This window comes from Scyliorhinus canicula, chromosome 2 (genome assembly GCF_902713615.1).
Source record: "Scyliorhinus canicula chromosome 2, sScyCan1.1, whole genome shotgun sequence".
In the NCBI taxonomy this organism is placed as follows: Eukaryota; Metazoa; Chordata; class Chondrichthyes; order Carcharhiniformes; family Scyliorhinidae; genus Scyliorhinus; species Scyliorhinus canicula.
In genome coordinates this window covers 150,107,439-150,125,377 of record NC_052147.1, presented here as the reverse complement: position 1 = coordinate 150,125,377, position 17,939 = coordinate 150,107,439, and the positions used below count along the sequence as shown (strand labels likewise).

General features: G+C 51.0%; 1 protein-coding gene across 1 annotated transcript in view; it reads left to right on the top strand.

Moving 5' to 3' along the window:
* The window catches only part of LOC119962279 (cyclic nucleotide-binding domain-containing protein 2-like), a 150,239-nt gene that overhangs the window by 4,945 nt on the left and 127,355 nt on the right, over window positions 1–17,939 (top strand). Inside the window, exons 2-4 of the mRNA XM_038790267.1 lie at window positions 2,217–2,252; window positions 3,911–4,051; window positions 4,638–4,694. Coding sequence (XP_038646195.1) covers window positions 2,217–2,252; window positions 3,911–4,051; window positions 4,638–4,694 — 234 coding nt within the window. The remainder of the gene's footprint in view (window positions 1–2,216; window positions 2,253–3,910; window positions 4,052–4,637; window positions 4,695–17,939) is intronic.

Genomic DNA, 17,939 nt, shown 5'->3' with positions numbered 1-17,939 from the left:
AAGTGACAATCCCAGCCTTGTCGGCAATGTGAAAGTCCTGCAGATTGCAATGATCAGAGCCTCAATAAATCAAAATTGCTGGCCTCCAGCCCGAGAAAGGGGATCTTTCGGACGTGTCAGACATTGGAATGAGATTGCCTATGCCCCCCTCCCACCACTCTCACCGTCCCCCACCATTCCGCCTGCCAACCCACTACTCCGCCTGCCCCTCCACCACTCCTCCCATCCCCCACCACTCCTCCTACCCCCACCACTCCCCTACCCCCCACACTCCCCCTACCCCCCACCACTCCCCCTACCCCTCACACTCCCCCTGCCCTCCCACCACTCCCTGCACCCTATTTCTTCACCTCCCACTGACAATGTCTACCAGAGTGCGCTGAGTGGAGACAGGGGAACTCAGAGCCCCGGGGTTGCGAGGAGAGTTTCAGAGTTAAAGTTATGCTAAATTGTTGCGTTCTAAATATTTTTTGAGTGTCGATCATTCAAAGTTGTTGTTTCTCTCCTCACTTGCCCTTCCCTGCATCCTCCCCCCCACCACTTCCCCTATCCCCCCACCACTCCCCCTTCCCCCCACCACTCCCCCTACTCCCACAACTCCCCCTACCCCCCCATCACTCCCTCTACCCCCCCCCCCCCCACCACTCCCCGTACACCCCACCACTTACATGACTATGCCTCCCATTTTCCACCTCCACTCCCTTTTCCCTCTCCCACCTTGTTGCTGACGTTCAATTTTCCTTGAAGAAGTCGATGAACGGCTGCCACTTCCAGGCGAATCCCTGTATTGATCCTCTCAAGGCAAACTTAATCTTTTCCAGACTGAGAAACCCTGCCATGTCGCTGACCCACACTCCTGACTTTGGGGGCTCCGAGTCCTTCCATCCCAGCAAAATCCACGTCCGGGCCACCAGGGAGAGAAGGCCAGAACATCGGCCTCCCTCCCTCCCTGGGCCCCTGGAATATCCTAGAACATTTACAATGCAGAAGTCTGCCATTCAGCCCATCAAATTGGCAGATTGAAGCATTTGCATATTTGTGGATGGCAATATGGGGAGATGGAGATGTAGCAGTAATATCGTTGGTCTAGTAATCCAGAGGCCCAGGCTAATGATCTGGAGACACAGGTTCAAATCCCACCACGGTAGTTGGTGGAATTTAAATTCAGTTAATAAAATCTGGAATATCAATCTAGTCTCAGTAATGTGACTGAGAAATCATCATTGGTTTCCAATGCCCATGATATTACCACCAGCTTTCCCATGAAGTAAAAATCTATGAAATAAAAACAGATAACATTGGTCAGTGGATCTTGGGTCAGAAGCAGTTATATATTCAGAGCTGTTTGGAGTTAGAACTACACAAACTATTAAACATGGATCCTAGCAGACTCCCTCTGCTGGTATATGTATGTATGGCAGCCTCCTGCACAATGCAATTTACAATACATTATACAGTAGCTAGAAATACCCAATGGGTCTGGCAGCATTTGTGAAGAGAGGAACTGAATAACATTGCAGGTCTGTGACTTTTCATCAGAACGCAGGAAAGTTAGAATTTTAATTAGTGTTGAGCAAGTTAAAGGTGCTGTGGAGAGAATGGGGATAAGGGTGTTAAGCTCCTGACTCCTGATAGCCAATTTGTGAAGGAAGAAACTAGACCCAGTCTTTTACTTTGAATAGATTTATTCACAGAGTGCAACATTACTGGTATATATCTCCTGACTCAATTCCTGTGTCTGTTAGTACTTTACACAATTTTGAGCAAAATTAACTAATTAACTAAAGAACCACCCTTTAAAGGGGCACAAAGCGTGTCTTATATTCTTTTGAGTATACCAATAAAACTAAATTTAAAAACAATTTTTGTTTTTGAAAATCTTTTGATTGGTTTTTCTCATATATATAAACAGTTGTTATTTATATACATTACATTTTTCTTGCCCGCGCTAATTTACTTTATTTTACAGAGAGGTTTATTTTGTCCTGCATTTAACTAACTCTATGTACATTTCATTGCCCTCTGGATCGGTATATGATTCCCCCCCCCTCCTCCTTCCCCCTCCTTCACCCTCTTCCCCCCATCCCCCTGCTCCCCTCTCCCACTTCCCCCCCACCCCTCCCACCCCCCCCCCTCTCCTCATGGAGTACAAGTAAATTGCATTTCTGACTTGAATAAGATTTTTATTGAGCTTTGACTCGTTTTGTCTTCCATAGGATTTCGCGCACGATGCTGCAGAGGCAAAGGATGAAGTCAGTGATTTTGCTCATTTGATCGTAAATCTAGTTAAGACTGTATCGCTGGTCATGGAGGCCCCGGGCCCTCGCTTTTTCACTCCGTGATTTGGTGGAGGGAGGGAAAAGGGGTGGTGTATGGTGAAATCTGAATGTGTAAATTGAAAATGCAACACTTCATTTTTTAAATGTTTTTGTGGGATTGAGCATTGCTGGCTACATCAGCATTTATTGCCCACCCCTATTTACCCTTGCGAAGGTGGTGGTGAGCTGCTTTCTTGAACCGCTGCAGTCCATGTGGTGTAGGTACACCCACAGTGCTGTTAGGAAGAGAGTTCCAGGATTTTGACCCAGTGACAGTGAAAGAATGACCAACATATTTCCTAGTCAGGATGGTGTGTGACTTGTCCAGGTCTGAATAATGGGAGTTTTGGTGAAGCTCCACTTACAGTTCGGCTCATTTAGGAGTCCCAGAGATCGCCTGCTGAGCATGACCCTTAAAGGAAGTGATTGTTTTTTTAGATGCAAGTCTGCTGCAGATTTCTCTTCAGATATATCAGTGTCAGTCACTCCCACAAGTGGTCCCATAATGTCTGATGTTCAGGGTGCACCCAAGCTAGCTAATATCTCACTGTAGCATAACCCAAAGGTCAAACGATATGATGAGAACTGTACACCCTTTTTGCATCTAGCCCCACGCTCAGCTCTGCCCTTCTATTAGTTGGACTGAGAAATACTGGTGAGATGAGAGGTAAATATTATTCAGTTTATATATTTCACAGATGATATATGAATGTGCAGAGTGGCAGTCAATGCAAATCCCACTTCCAGTCATTCGAGTGTTTAGTAACTTGAGGAAACCAGCGGTAAGAGGGCAGAGGTTTATTTAATTGTTTACAATATTCTGCTCAATGCAGCAACTTGCTCCCAGTACAGTCCTTGCTGGGAGAACTAACCACACCAGGCCCTGCTTTGGGCCAGTTTTTATGTTAGTTTGCAATGGGCTAGAGCTGGGTGGCCTTCGCTCGCTATCTGGGAAGCTCGCACTCCACGGGTCCTATGGGGAGACCAACAGTGGTTTTCCCGTGGTCCTTGTGGGGGTCATAACAGAGAGGTGGGATGCTGTCGCCTCTGAGTCTGAAGGTAATGGGTTCAAGCCACAATCCAGGGACTTGGGCACATGATTCATGCTGGAATTCCCAACCCGGTACTGAGGAAATGCTGTACTGTCGAAGGTGGTGTCAGATGGGACATTCAAATTAGACCCATCTTCGCTTTCAAGTGAGAGGGCCCCACTTAGGTGAAAACCGGTGAAGGTGTCCCTCGCTCAACATCCCCAAAACAGATTTATCTGCTCGCTATCTCTGTACTGTTTGTGGGAGTTTCCTGCGCACAAGTTGGCTGCTGCTTTTCTGCCATTCCAGCAGAGACCACACGTGAGAATTACTTCATTGGCTGGAAGGTTCACGGGGATGTCCTCATGAAGGGTGCTATATTAGGACAATTTATTTCTATCCTTTGTGTAATCAGTGTGTAACGTGTGGGTGGTCCTGCACGATTACTGTTCGCTGGGCCCAGCCAGGGTCAAGGTTCATTCCTGCTCTGTGTTCTGTAGTTCCAGCACAGCAGATGCTCTTATTTGTTTGTCTTTTAAGTTCCCATCCTGCTCTTTGCAGAAACATCCTCTGTTCTGGCGATTGGCGAAGAAAGTGGTTTTGATGTGTCGGGTCTGCATGTATTTCCGCGAAGCGTCAAAAACCTTCATGCAGGTCTGGGCAACTCTGACAAAATATGCCATCAAGCAACAGACTGATGAGGTGAGGCCATTAGCCCAAAGAACCAAAAGAGTAGTTACTGCACAAGAGGAGGTGTCCATGCTAGCTCTCTGCAATAGTAACTCACCTAATCTAATCCCACTCACCCAACTTCCTCAGAGCTCAACTATTTTTTTCTTCTTTGATAATCATCCAATTCTCTTTTTAATCTGTCTCCACCACATTCTTGGGCCATGCAGTCCACACCCCAACCATTCGTCGCATAAAAAAAGCTTTCCCTCTTGTCACCATAGCTACTTTTGCCACTTACCTTAAATTGGTGCATTCTGGTCCTCCTATCTACTCTAAGCACACCCCTCATGATTTTGAACATCGCCACCAAAATCTCCCTTCAACCTTCTCTTCTAGGGCAGCACGGTCTCGCATTGGTTAGCATTGCCGTTTCACGGTGCTAAGGTCCCAGTTTCGATCCCGGCTCTGGGTCACTGTCCATTTGCACATTCTCCCCATGTTTGCATGGGTTTTGCCCCCACAACCCAAAGATGTGCAGGGTAGGGGTTTAGCCACGCTAAATTGCCGCAACATGTCCCTCGCTCAAGCATTAAAATCTCTATTTTTATTCAAACAGGAACAGAGGGAAAGCAGCAAAGCAGCTTTTGATGCCCAATATTTCAAGACAAAACATGTAAGTCACCCCTTCCTTTCCATTTCTGACTGATTTGCAGAATGATTATAAGAAAAATTCAGGGAATATGTTGGGAGGTTGTTGCTGTTGATGTTTTTGTTTGGTTGGTATTGGACAATCCATAAGGTTGAGGTCAGACCAGTAGGTGTTTTAGATTTTCTGTGCAATGATTGTCCTCATTTCAATGTGATGTAAGCACTGTGCTTTGAAATAACTCAGCAGTTCACAAAACATCTACATTCGTGTTTCCAGTTCTTTCTGCAGCTTGGTTGACTTTGCTCTGAGTTCACACCCCAGGTTTAACTAATCAAACACAAGGTAAGAAGTCTTACAACACCAGGTTAAAGTCCAACAGGTTTGTTTCAAATCACTAGCTTTCGGAGCGCAGCTCCTTCCACAGGTGACTGGAAGGGGCTGCGCTCCGAAAGCTAGTGATTTGAAACAAACCTGTTGGACTTTAACCTGGTGTTGTAAGACTTCTTATTGTGCTTACCCCAGTCCAACGCCGGCATCTCCACATCATAATCAAACACAGTGAGTATTGATTGTAAACAAACTCACATAATCAAACACAGAACAATTGAACACCGCAGTAGGGACCAGGTGACTTAAATTCATAAAAAGGGCATTAGGAACAGATTCAACAGCAAAACAGTCCATTCAGCTCGACCAGTTCAAGTTGGTGATTATTTTGGCTACATTTGCTGCCAACGTTGTACATGTGCAGTTGCATGTGCAATCACAATTTATTTAGGTGGCAATGTGCAGTAGGGCATGTGTGGGGCCACCATCATTATGAGGGCAATGTGCAGTTGGGTATGTGTGTGGTCACCATCTTTATGAGGGCAATGTGCAGCAGGGCATGTGTGGTCTGTCATAATATCCACTCATGTATATCATGAGATGCAGACAGGGAGTGATTGACACACAGGATAACCAATGAACACACACTACACAGAACAACCAATCACCAGACAGGACACCACCGCTATAAAGCCCACAGGGCCTTAATGCCCTGTGGGCTTCTCTCCTTCTCTCACAGGACATGGCGCGGGAGATAGTCACAGTGCACAGGCCAATGAATATCATCACCATGTGGTAGAGCGCTAGTTTGGTCAAGACAGTAGGAGGTTATCAGTTAGGTTAATAGAGTGTCAACCCACAGCAGATTATGTACAGCAATCAACAGGTTCAATAAAACAGTGTTGGACCATCTCCTGTGTTGGAAACCTGTTTCTCGTTTTACTGCATCCAGTTGCAGTTGCAGTTAGACCAACACAGATAACACATCATGGTCACCATCTTTATGAGGGCAATGTGCAATCATCATCTTTATGAGGGCAATGTGCAGCAGGGCATGTGAGCGATCACCATCTTAATGAGGGTAATGTGCAGCAGGGCATGTGTGTGGTTGCCATCTTTATCAGGGGCAATGTGCAGCAGAGCATGTGTGTGGTTGCCATCTTTATCAAGGGCAATGTGCAGCAGGGAATGTGTGTGGTTGCCATCTTTATCGGGGCAATGTGCAGCAGAGCATGTGTGTGGTTGCCATCTTTATCAGGTGCAATGTGCAGCAGGGCATGTGTGTGTGGTTGCCATCTTTATAGAGAACAATATGTGACATGAACCCAGCTCATTTACTTCCAGAAACTACATACTTTGCATCGAAATAAAGTGGCTGTCAGTACTTTGCCATATCATATTTAGCTCTGCACCATCATTAATTCATTGATCCTTCTTAAACTAAGGGAATTTGAGAACGTGACAGAATATGCAACCATTTTAAGGCAAGATTCTGCCCCTCCATTAAACCATTAGAATGACTGAATTCAGATCGACATTGATGCACAATCAATGGACACGAAACGTAGATGAAGTCCAAACGAAAGGATTTAATTCGCAAGAAGTGGACCCGGCAGCAGACGTACAGAAGAATGGCTGGCTGCCGGGGAACACGGTTTCTTATATCCCGCCTTGTAGGCGGAGCTACCTTCCTCTCAGCCAATCGGCTGAGAGGCACACGATACCTGGCCAATGGGAAGCGAGTCCTCTACTCCAATGGCAGCTCACGCTTCCAGGTACCGTAATACCCCATATCATACTACCACATTCACCCTCTATTGAGAAAGGAACGGGGGTGTGTGTGTGTGTACGGGGAATGCGGATATGGAGGGGGGGGGGTCCCGTGAGTATGTGAGAGACTGGTAATATGACTAGAGATGTTAGATCGTACCATTTCATTGATGGCTGCCTGCTGGCCCGCAACTATTTACAAAATACAGAACACAGTAACTATGTACAGTCTGGGAAATGGGGAAAAAAAATAGAGAACAAGCAAAAACAAGAGTCCATCAGCAGTTCACATGGATTCGATCAGCCGATCTGGTGCCTTGAATGTCCTGTGCGACCTGCGGAGTTGTGCCGGCGACGTTGGAGTGGTGGTGTTCCGTGACTCCGGGAGCGATGATCCTGTTCTTGCGGTTGTGTCCGTACCCCTAGTCGGAGCTAGCAGGAGTGAGGCCGGGGAGGGTCATCCTGCCCACTAGGCAGCGCGTGTGAAGGTGTCGGTGGGGCTGGGGGTGGGGGGGGCGCCTGCCGGGGGCAGTTGGGGTTGGGGGGGGGGATCCGGCGGGTGCCAGGCCCCGTAGGGAGACCGTGTCCTGTTGGCCGTCGGGATACTCCACATACGCATACTGCTGGACTCTTTCGACCAACAGGTCCGACTTGTGCACCCGCACATGTTTCCGGAGCAGGATGGGCCCGGGTGTAGCCAGCCAGGTTGGGAGCGGGGTCTCTGAGGAAGACTTCCTGGGAAAAACAAGAAGGCGCTCGTGAGGCGTTTGATTGGTAGATGTGCAAAGAAGTGACCGGATTGAGTGGAGGGCGTCTGGGAGGACCTCTTGCCAGCGGGAGACTGGGAGATTTCTGGACCGAAGGGCTAGCTGGACGGTCTTCCAAACCGTACCACTCTCCCTCTCGACCTGTCCGTTACCCCGGGATTGTAACTGGTCGTCCTGCTGGAGGCGATTCCCCTGCTAAGCAGGAATTGACGCAGCTCGTCACTCGTAAAGGAGGACCCCCTATCGCTATGAATGTAAGCGGGGAAACCGAACAGAGAGAAAATGGTGTGTAGGGCTTTAATGATGGTGGTTGTGGTCATGTCAGGGCAGGGGATGGCGAACGGGAAGTGGGAGTACTCATCAATCACGTTGAGGAAGTACGTGTTGCGGTTGTTGGAGATGAGGGGACCTTTGAAGTCCATACTGAGACGTTCAAAGGGGCGGGAAGCCTTTATCAGATGCGCTTGCTCGGGGCGGTAGAAGTGCGGTTTGCACTCCGTGCAGATGTGGCAGTCCCTGGTCACAGTCCTGATCTCCTCGATGGAGTAGGGCAGGTTGCGGGTCTTTATAAAGTGGAAAAAGCGGGTGACCCCCCGGTGGCAGAGGTCCGCGTGGAGGGTTCGAAGGCGGTCCACTTGTGCAATGGCACAGATGACGCGGGACAGGGCATCGGGACGCTCGTTTAGCTTCCCAGGTCGATACAAGATGTCGTAGTTGTAGGTGGACAGTTCGATCCTCCACCGCAAGATCCTGTCGTTCTTTATCTTGCCCCTCTGTGCGTTGTCGAACATGAAGGCCACTGACCGTTGGTCTGTGAGGAGGGTGAACCTCCTGCTGGCCAGATAGTACCTCCAATGTCGCACAGCTTCTACTATGGCCTGTGCTTTCTTTTCGACCGAGGAGTGGCGAATTTCGGAAGCATGGAGGGTACGGGAGAAGAAGGCCACGGGCCTGCCCGCTTGGTTGAGGCTGGCTGCAAGAGCTACATTGCACGCGTCGCTCTCGACTTGGAAGGGGAGGGACACGTCGATAGCTCGCATCGTGGCCTTTGCAATGTCTGCTTTGATGTGGCTAAAGGCCTGGCGGGCCTCCATCAACAGGGGGAATGTGGCTGATTGGATGAGGGGACGGGCTTTGTCGGCGTAATTGGGGACCCACTGGGCGTAATATGAAAAGAAGCCCAAACAGCACTTGAGGGCTTTGAGGGAGTGGAGGAGGGGGAGCTCCATCAGGGGGCACATGCATTCCGGGTTGGGCCCTATTACTCCGTTGCGCACTACGTAGCCGAGGATGACTAGACGGTCAGTGTTAAACACGTGTTTGTCCTTGTTGTAGGTCAGATTCAGGTGTTTTGCGGTTCGGAGGAATTTTCGGAGGTTGGTGTTGTGGTCCTGCTGATCGTGGCCGCAGATGGTGACGCTATCGAGATAGGGGAAGGTTGCCCGTAAACCGTATTGGTCGACCATTCGGTCCATCTCCCTTTGGAAGACCGAGACCCCGTTTGTGACACCAAAGGGAACCCTTAAAAAGTGGTAGAGTCACCCATCCGCTTCGAGCACAGTGTACTTTCGGTCACTCGCGCGGATGGGGAGCTGATGGTAGGCGGACTTGAGGTCCACCGTGGAGAAGACCTTGTACTGCGCGATCCTGTTGACCAGGTCGGAGATACGTAGGAGAGGGTATGCATCCATCTGCGTAAACCTGTTGATGGTCTGACTGTAGTCTATGACCATCCTATTCTTCTTCCCGGTCTTTACCACCAGCAGTTGTGCTCGCCAGGGGCTGTTGCTAGCCTCAATAACCCCTTCCTTCAGAAGCCTTTGGACTTCGGACCTGATGAAGGTCCGGTCCTGGACACTGTACCATCTGCTCCTGGTGGCGACGGGTTTGCAATCCGGGGTGAGGTTTGCAAACAAGGATGGGGGGTCGACCTTGAGGGCCGCGAGGCTGCAGACAGTAAGGGGGGGCACAGGGCCGCCGAATTTGAATGTTAAGCTCTGGAGGTTGCACTGGAAGTCTAACCCCAGGAGTGCTGCTGCGCAGAGGTGAGGGAGGACGAATAGCTTGTAGTTTTTAACCTCCCTCCCCTGGACCGTGAGGTCCGCTATGCAGCACCCCGTGATCTGTACCGAGTGTGAACCGGAGACCAGAGCGATTTTTTTGTTTGACCGGGTCAACAGGAAGAGCGCATCGTCTTACCATGGCGGGGTGGACGAAACTCTCTGTGCTCCCGGAGACCAGCAGGCAGCTTGTCTCGAGGCCGTTGAGGAGGATGTTTGTCGTCGCTGTGGATAGGGTGCGAGGTCGCGACTGGTCCAGTGTGACTGAGGCGAGTCGTGGCAGAAACTCCGAGTCGTCATCAGGCAGGGAGTAGTCACCTGCGGGGTCCTTGGTGCCGATCCAAGATGGCGGCGCCTGTCTGCCGCACATGGTGGGTGTGGACAAAATGGCGGCGCCCGTTCCCCGCACGTGGGGTCGGGGGTCCAAAATGGCGGCGCCCGGGGATCGCACGTGGTGGTGGGGGGCGGTGGCAGCGAGGTCCGCGGGCCGCATGGGGCCCCTGAGGAGAGCGGGGGGGAGGACCCGCGGTCACTGCTCGGGGCCGCAGCGACCGCTTTAGATTCGCAGACGGCCACAAAGTGGTCCTTCTTGCCGCAGCCCTCGCAGGTTGCGGAGTGGGCCGGGCAGCGCTGATGGGGGTGCTTTGCCTGGCTGCAGAAATAGCAGCGGTGCCCCGTGGGTTTTTCGGGGCACCCTGCGGTGCAGGCCTGGGGGGGGGTCCGAGTTGGTGGGGGTGAGGGAGGTCGCGTTCCACGCTGCCCAGGGGGCCGCCGTGCGGTAGGGGGCATACGCATGAGCTTTCCGATTTGCAACATCTAGGGAGGAGGCGTGGGTCCATGCCTCGGTGAGGCTTAAAGTCTCTCTCTCTAACAGTCTTTGGCGGATCTGCAGCAGACACCTGTGGGCAGCCGCAGTTCCTCCCCAGCACGAGGAGGGCATGGTAAAATTCGTCCAGAGACTCACCAGCACGGTAGCATTGTAGATAGCACCAATGCTTCACAGCTCCAGGATCCCAGGTTCGATTCCGGCTTGGGTCACTGTCTGTGCGGTGAGTTTCCTCCGGGTGCTCCGGTTTCCTCCCACAGTCCAAAGATGTGCAGGTTAGGTGGATTGGCCATGATAAATTGCCCTTAGTGTCCAAAATTGCCCTTAGTGTTGGGTGGGGTTACTGGGTTATGGGGATAGGGTGGAGGTGTTGATCTTGGGTAGGGTGCTCTTTCCAAGAGCCGGTGCAGACTCGATGGGCCGAATGGCCTCTTTCTGCACTGTAAATTCTATGACATGACCAGGTAACTGCTGCCTCGTGGCAAGTAAGTGCCGAGCGTAGACTTGGTTCACCGGCCGTATGAAATGTCCTTTAAGTAAGCCGCGTCGTAGTCTGTCGTGTCCTCTATGAGCCTGTACACGGCGGTGCTGACGCACGAGTTGAGAATGTGCAATTTCTGTTCCCTCGTCGGGACGTTTTCGGCTGTACTCAGGTAACTATTGAAGCAAGCCAGTCAGTGCTTAAATGGTGCTGTTGCATTCGCTGCGTGAGGGCTGAGTCGAAGACACTCCGGCTTGATGCGAAGCTCCATCCTTTAAAATCTTGCGAATTAAATTGATGCACAATCAATGGACACGAAACGTAGATGAAGTCCGAACGAAAGGCTTTAATTCGCAAGAAGTGGACCCAGCAGCAGACGTACAGAAGAATGTCTGGCTGCCGGGGAACACGGTTTCTTATATCCCGCCTAGTAGGCGGAGCTACCTTCCTCTCAGCCAATCGGCTGAGAGGCACACGATACCTGGGCCAATGGGCAGCGAGTCCTCTGCACCAATGGTAGCTCACACTCCCAGGTACCGTAATACCCCTAGTCATGCTACCACAGACATTACCATAGCTTTCTTTCCTATCTTGACTGAAGGGTTGCGATCACTGAATTTCGCAACGTATGTTCACAGTGCTGATAAATTGTGAGACGACAGAAATCAATAAAGCGAGTTCAAGTATCAGCATTTAGTAACGATTCTGAAATGTTCCTGTCACTCCTTGTAAAATGGTGTCACACTTTCCCCAAACATCAACCAGATGCTTGGATTTCTGCGCACATGCAAATAACATCGCTGGCCATGTAGTATTGTCAGGACACACAGCAGTTTATTTCCACTCAGACAGTATTTCTAACTCCATGTTCCCTATCCAACCTTTCCTGCATTCACTATCTAACTGAGTCTTAAATGCTTGCGTGGTTACTGCTGATGGAGATTGTGGCAGAGTGGGCAGTGTCCCCCTATCTCTGAGACACAAGGGGCGGAATTCTCCGCTCCCGGGAAAAATCGACCTCGGAGGCCGCTCCTCTCACCGTATTCACCCCCACCCGGGGAGATAGGAGTGGCGCTCCGTTATTCTCGGTCGCCGGGCCTTGACGCGATGGCGGCGCCTATGTGACGTCAGCCGTGCATGCGCAGGTTGGCCAGCTCCAACCCGCGCATGCGCGGCTGATGTCACGACGGCTGACGGCTCAAACCCGCGCATGCGCGGTGGCCGTCTTCCCCTCCGCTGCCCCGCAACACATGGCGGCTTGATCTTGTGGGGCGGCGGAGGGGAAAGAGTGCGTCCCATTGAGACGCCGGCCCGATGATCGGTGGGCACCGATCGCGGGCCAGTCCCCTCCCGATCACGCCCGTGGTGCTCACTCCCCTCTCCGCCCCCCACAAGCTTCAAATTCACCTTTGGCGCCCATGTTCACGACGGCAGCGACCAGGTGTGGTTGCCGCCGTCGTGAAACGGTCGCGAACGTCAGGCCGCTCGGCCCATCCGGGCCGGAGAATCGCCGGTCGCCGTGAAAAACGGCGACCGCCGATTCTTTCGAGCGGTGGGTGGGAGAATCGCGGGGGGCGCCAGGGGGGCCTGAAATGAGTCGCTCGGCCCTCCCGCGATTCTCCCACCTGGCGTGGGGAATGGAGAATCGCGCCCAAGCTCCGGCACCCCATAACGCGGCCAAACAGGCTGAATATCAGTCTGCAAAATCCTTCTGACACGCACCAGTGGGAGGCATTGAGAGCGGGAGAGCTTCCTGGACAGACATGTGCGGGAAAGGAATTGGAGCCTCTACCATCACTGTTCATAGCTCCAGGTCACAACACACTTGTAAAAAGGGTGTGTTGCCACAGCAACGCAGACTCCATGAGTGCAACATGCGCCCATGTCACTGGTAGCGTTTTTGTCTTCTAGTCAACAGGCTGTGGATTCGAGGCCCACTCTTGGCACTTAAAACACAAAATGCAACCTGACACTCCGGTTGTCAGTAAAGGGGGAATGCTGCACTGTCAGAGGCACAGTCTCTTGGGTGAGGTATTACCTGAACTCCCGTGGCATCATTTTGAAGATCAATAGTGTCCACCCTGGTGCCTGAGCCAATCTTCATTCCCTCAACTGAGAGCAAGAACGTGGAATGTCACATCATTAGCACAGGTGGTTTATGGGAGCTTGCTGTGCTCAAATTGACGCTGAGTTCTTGGAGGGGCTGTTGTCAAGTGACAGTTAAACCCGAAACACTTCGTCAGTGTTTCCCACCCTACCTCCTCCTCTAACCAAAAAAAATCCTCGGTTGTTGGGAAGCGGGAGCAGGGGCCTGTCGTGAAGGTGAGTGAGTGCCTTTAAATTTGCTTACCTTTCAGCGGCAGCAGGGTTTGAGGTAATATCAGGTAAGCTCTTCCTTTCTTTTTCTTTTTCTTGTTTTTTTTTAAATCTAGAAGTGATGTCAGGGAAGGCAGTACAATGCTCCTCCTGCAGAATGTTTGAGGTGAGGGACGCCGTCAGTGTCCCTGCTGATTTCATCTGTGGGAAGTGCACCCAACTCCAGCTCCTCAAAAACCGTGTTAGGGACCTGGAGCTTGAGCTGGATGAACTTCGGATCATTCGGGAGGCAGAGGGGGTCATAGATAGGAGCTTCAGGGAAGTAGTTACACCAAAGACTGGAGATAGACGGGTAACTGTAAGAGGGACTGGGAAGAAGCAGTCAGTGCAGGGACCCCCTGCGGTCGTTCCCCTGAGTAACAAGTATACCGTTTTGGATACTTGTTGGGGGGATAACTTACCAGGGGTAAGCCATGGGGTACGGGCCTCTAGCATGGAGTCTGTCCCTGTTGCTCAGAAGGGAAGGGCGGAAAGGAGTAGATCATTAGTAATTGGGGACTCAATAGTCAGGGGCACAGATAGGAGATTTTGTGGGAGCGAGAGAGACTCACGTTTGGTATGTTGCCTCCCAGGTGCAAGGGTACGTGATGTCTCGGATCGTGTTTTCTGGGTCCTTAAGGGGGAGGGGGAGCAGCCCCAAGTCGTAGTCCACATTGGCACTAACGACATAGGTAGGAAAGGGGACAAGGATGTCAGGAAGGCCTTTAGGGAGCTAGGATGGAAGCTCAGAGCGAGAACAAACAGAGTTGTTGTCTCTGGGTTGTTGCCCGTGCCACGTGATAGTGAGATGAGGAATAGGGAGAGAGAGCAATTAAACACGTGGCTACAGGGATGGTGCAGGCGGGAGGGATTCAGATTTCTGGATAACTGGGGCTCTTTCTGGGGAAGGTGGGACCTCTATAGACAGGATGGTCTACATCTGAACCTGAGGGGCACCAATATCCTGGGGGGGAGATTTGTTAGTGCTCTTTGGGGGGGGTTTAAACTAATTCAGCAGGGGCATGGGAACCTGGATTGTAGTTTTGGGGTACGGGAGATTGAGAGTATAGAGGCCAGGAGCACAGATTTGACTTCGCAGGAGGGTGCCAGTGTTCAGGTAGGTGGTTTGAAGTGTGTCTACTTCAATGCCAGGAGTATACGAAATAAGGTAGGGGAACTGGCAGCATGGGTTGGTACCTGGGACCAGCGCCGGCCCTAGGGTTGCTGGCGCCCCGGGCAAGCTGAACTTCGGCGCCCTTGGGGGGGGGGGGGGGGCCGAGAAGGGGGGGGGGCCGAGAGGGGGGGCGGGGCCGAGAGGGGGGGGGGGGAACCCGCGGGGGGGGGGAGCAGACCGAGGGGGGGAGCGGACCGAGCGGGGGCGGGGCGGACCCGAGGGGGGGGCGGGGGGACGGACCCGAGGCGGGGGCGGGGGGAAGGACCCGAGGCGGGGGGGCCCGCCCTGGGGGAGTGCGGCCACCCTGGGGGAGTGCGGCCACCCTGGGGGAGTGCGGCCACCGCGCATGCGCTGGTTGGCGCCGGCCCAACTGCGCATGCGCGGGACCCGAGTCTCTGGCGCCCCCTAGCACATGGCGCCCCGGGCGACTGCCCGAGTTGCCGGTGCCTTGAGCCGGCCCTGCCTGGGACTTCGATGTTGTGGCCATTTCAGAGACATGGATAGAGCAGGGACAGGAATGGTTGTTGCAGGTTCCGGGGTTTAGGTGTTTTAGTAAGCTCAGAAAAGGGGGCAAAAGAGGGAGAGGTGTGGCGCTGCTAGTCAAGGACAGTATTACGGTGGCGGAAAGGATGCTAGATGGGGACTCTTCCTCCGAGGTAGTATGGGCTGAGGTTAGAAACAGGAAAGGAGAGGTCACCCTGTTGGGAGTTTTCTATAGGCCACCTGATAGTTCTAGGGATGTAGAGGAAAGGATGGCGAAGATGATTCTGGAAAAGAGCGAAAGTAACAGGGTAGTTGTTATGGGAGACTTTAACTTTCCAAATATTGACTGGAAAAGATATAGTTCGAGTACATTAGATGGGTCGTTCTTTGTACAATGTGTGCAAGAGGGTTTCCTGACACAATATGTTGACAGGCCAACAAGAGGCGAGGCCACATTGGATTTGGTTTTGGGTAATGAACCAGGCCAGGTGTTAGATCTGGAGGTAGGTGAGCACTTTGGAAACAGTGACCACAATTCGGTGACCTTTACGTTAGTGATGGAAAGGGATAAGTATACCCCGCAGGGCAAGAGTTATAGCTGGGGGAAGGGCAATTATGATGCCATTAGACATGACTTAGGATGTGTAGGTTGGAGAAGTAGGCTGCAAGGGTTGGGCACACTGGATATGTGGAGCTTGTTCAAGGAACAGCTATTGCATGTTCTTGATAAGTACGTACCAGTCAGGCAGGGAGGAAGGGGTCGAGCGAGGGAACCGTGGTTTACCAAAGAAGTGGAATCTCTTGTTAAGAGGAAGAAGGAGGCCTATGTGAAGATGAGGCGTGAAGTTTCAGTTGGGACTCTTGATAGTTACAAGGAAGCGAGGAAGGATCTAAAGAGGGAGCTAAGACGAGCAAGGAGGGGACATGAGAAGTCTTTGGCAGGTAGGATCAAGGAAAATCCAAAAGCTTTCTATAGGTATGTCAGGAATAAAAGAATGACTAGGGTAAGAGTAGGGCCAGTCAAGGACAGTGGTGGGAAGTTGTGTGTGGAGGCTGAGGAGATAAGCGAGATACTAAATGAATACTTTTCGTCGGTATTCACTCAGGAAAAAGATAATATTGTGGAGGAGAATGCTGAGACCCAGGCTATTAGAATAGATGGCATTGAGGTGCGTAGGAAAGAAGTGTTGGCAATTCTGGACAAGGTGAAAATAGATAAGTCCCCGGGGCCTGATGGGATTTATCCTAGGATTCTCTGGGAAGCCAGGGAAGAGATTGCTGAGCCTTTGGCTTTGATTTTTAGGTCATCATTGGCTACAGGAATAGTGCCAGAGGACTGGAGGATAGCAAATGTGGTCCCTTTGTTCAAGAAGGGGAGTAGAGATAACCCCGGTAACTATAGGCCGGTGAGCCTAACGTCTGTGGTGGGTAAAGTCTTGGAGAGGATTATAAAAGATACGATTTATAATCATCTAGATAGGAATAATATGATTAGGGATAGTCAGCATGGTTTTGTGAAGGGTAGGTCATGCCTCACAAACCTTATCGAGTTCTTTGAGAAGGTGACTGAACAGGTAGACGAGGGTAGAGCAGTTGATGTGGTGTATATGGATTTCAGTAAAGTGTTTGATAAGGTTCCCCACGGTCGGCTATTGCAGAAAATACGGAGGCTGGGGATTGAGGGTGATTTAGAGATGTGGATCAGAAATTGGCTAGTTGAAAGAAGACAGAGAGTAGTAGTTGATGGGAAATGTTCAGAATGGAGTTCAGTTACGAGTGGCGTACCACAAGGATCTGTTCTGGGGCCGTTGCTGTTTGTCATTTTTATAAATGACCTAGAGGAGGGCGCAGAAGAATGGGTGAGTAAATTTGCAGACGACACTAAAGTCGGTGGAGTTGTAGACAGTGCGGAAGGATGTTGCAGGTTACAGAGGGACATAGATAAGCTGCAGAGCTGGGCTGAGAGGTGGCAAATGGAGTTTAATGTGGAGAAGTGTGAGGTGATTCACTTTGGAAAGAATAACAGGAATACAGAATATTTGGCTAATGGTAAAATTCTTGGTAGTGTGGATGAGCAGAGGGATCTCGGTGTCCATGTACATAGATCCCTGAAAGTTGCCACCCAGGTTGATAGGGTTGTGAAGAAGGCCTATGGTGTGTTGGCCTTTATTGGTAGAGGGATTGAGTTCCGGAGCCATGAGGTCATGTTGCAGTTGTACAAAACTCTAGTACGGCCGCATTTGGAGTATTGCGTACAGTTCTGGTCGCCTCATTATAGGAAGGACTTGGAAGCTTTGGAACGGGTGCAGAGGAGATTTACCAGGATGTTGCCTGGTATGGAGGGAAAATCTTATGAGGAAAGGCTGATGGACTTGAGATTGTTTTCGTTAGAGAGAAGAAGGTTAAGAGGTGACTTAATAGAGGCATACAAAATGATCAGAGGGTTAGATAGGGTGGACAGCGAGAGCCTTCTCCCGCGGATGGAGGTGTCTAGCACGAGGGGACATAGCCTTAAATTGAGGGGTAATAGATATAGGACAGAGGTCAGAGGTGGGTTTTTTACGCAAAGAGTGGTGAGGCCGTGGAATGCCCTACCTGCAACAGTAGTGAACTCGCCAACATTGAGGGCATTTAAAAGTTTATTGGATAAGCATATGGATGATAAGGGCATAGTGTAGGTTAGATGGCCTTTAGTTTTTTTCCATGTCGGTGCAACATCGAGGGCTGAAGGGCCTGTACTGCGCTGTATCGTTCTATGTTCTATGTATCATATCTGCTTCTGAGATTTTTCACAGAACAATGGAACAGATGACCTAGAACATAGAAGGAGTTTGGGTTTATGTTGACAACATAATTGTCTTGTCACCAACACCTGAAGAGCATATCAAGCGTCTTCAGAAGGTTTTTCAAAGAATGGAAAACAATGGTTTAAAGTTAAACAAGGCCAAGTGCATGTTTGTGGCCTCATCTTTAACATTCCTAGGTGACAACATAACGGCTGAAGGCATTAAACCAGATCAAGACAA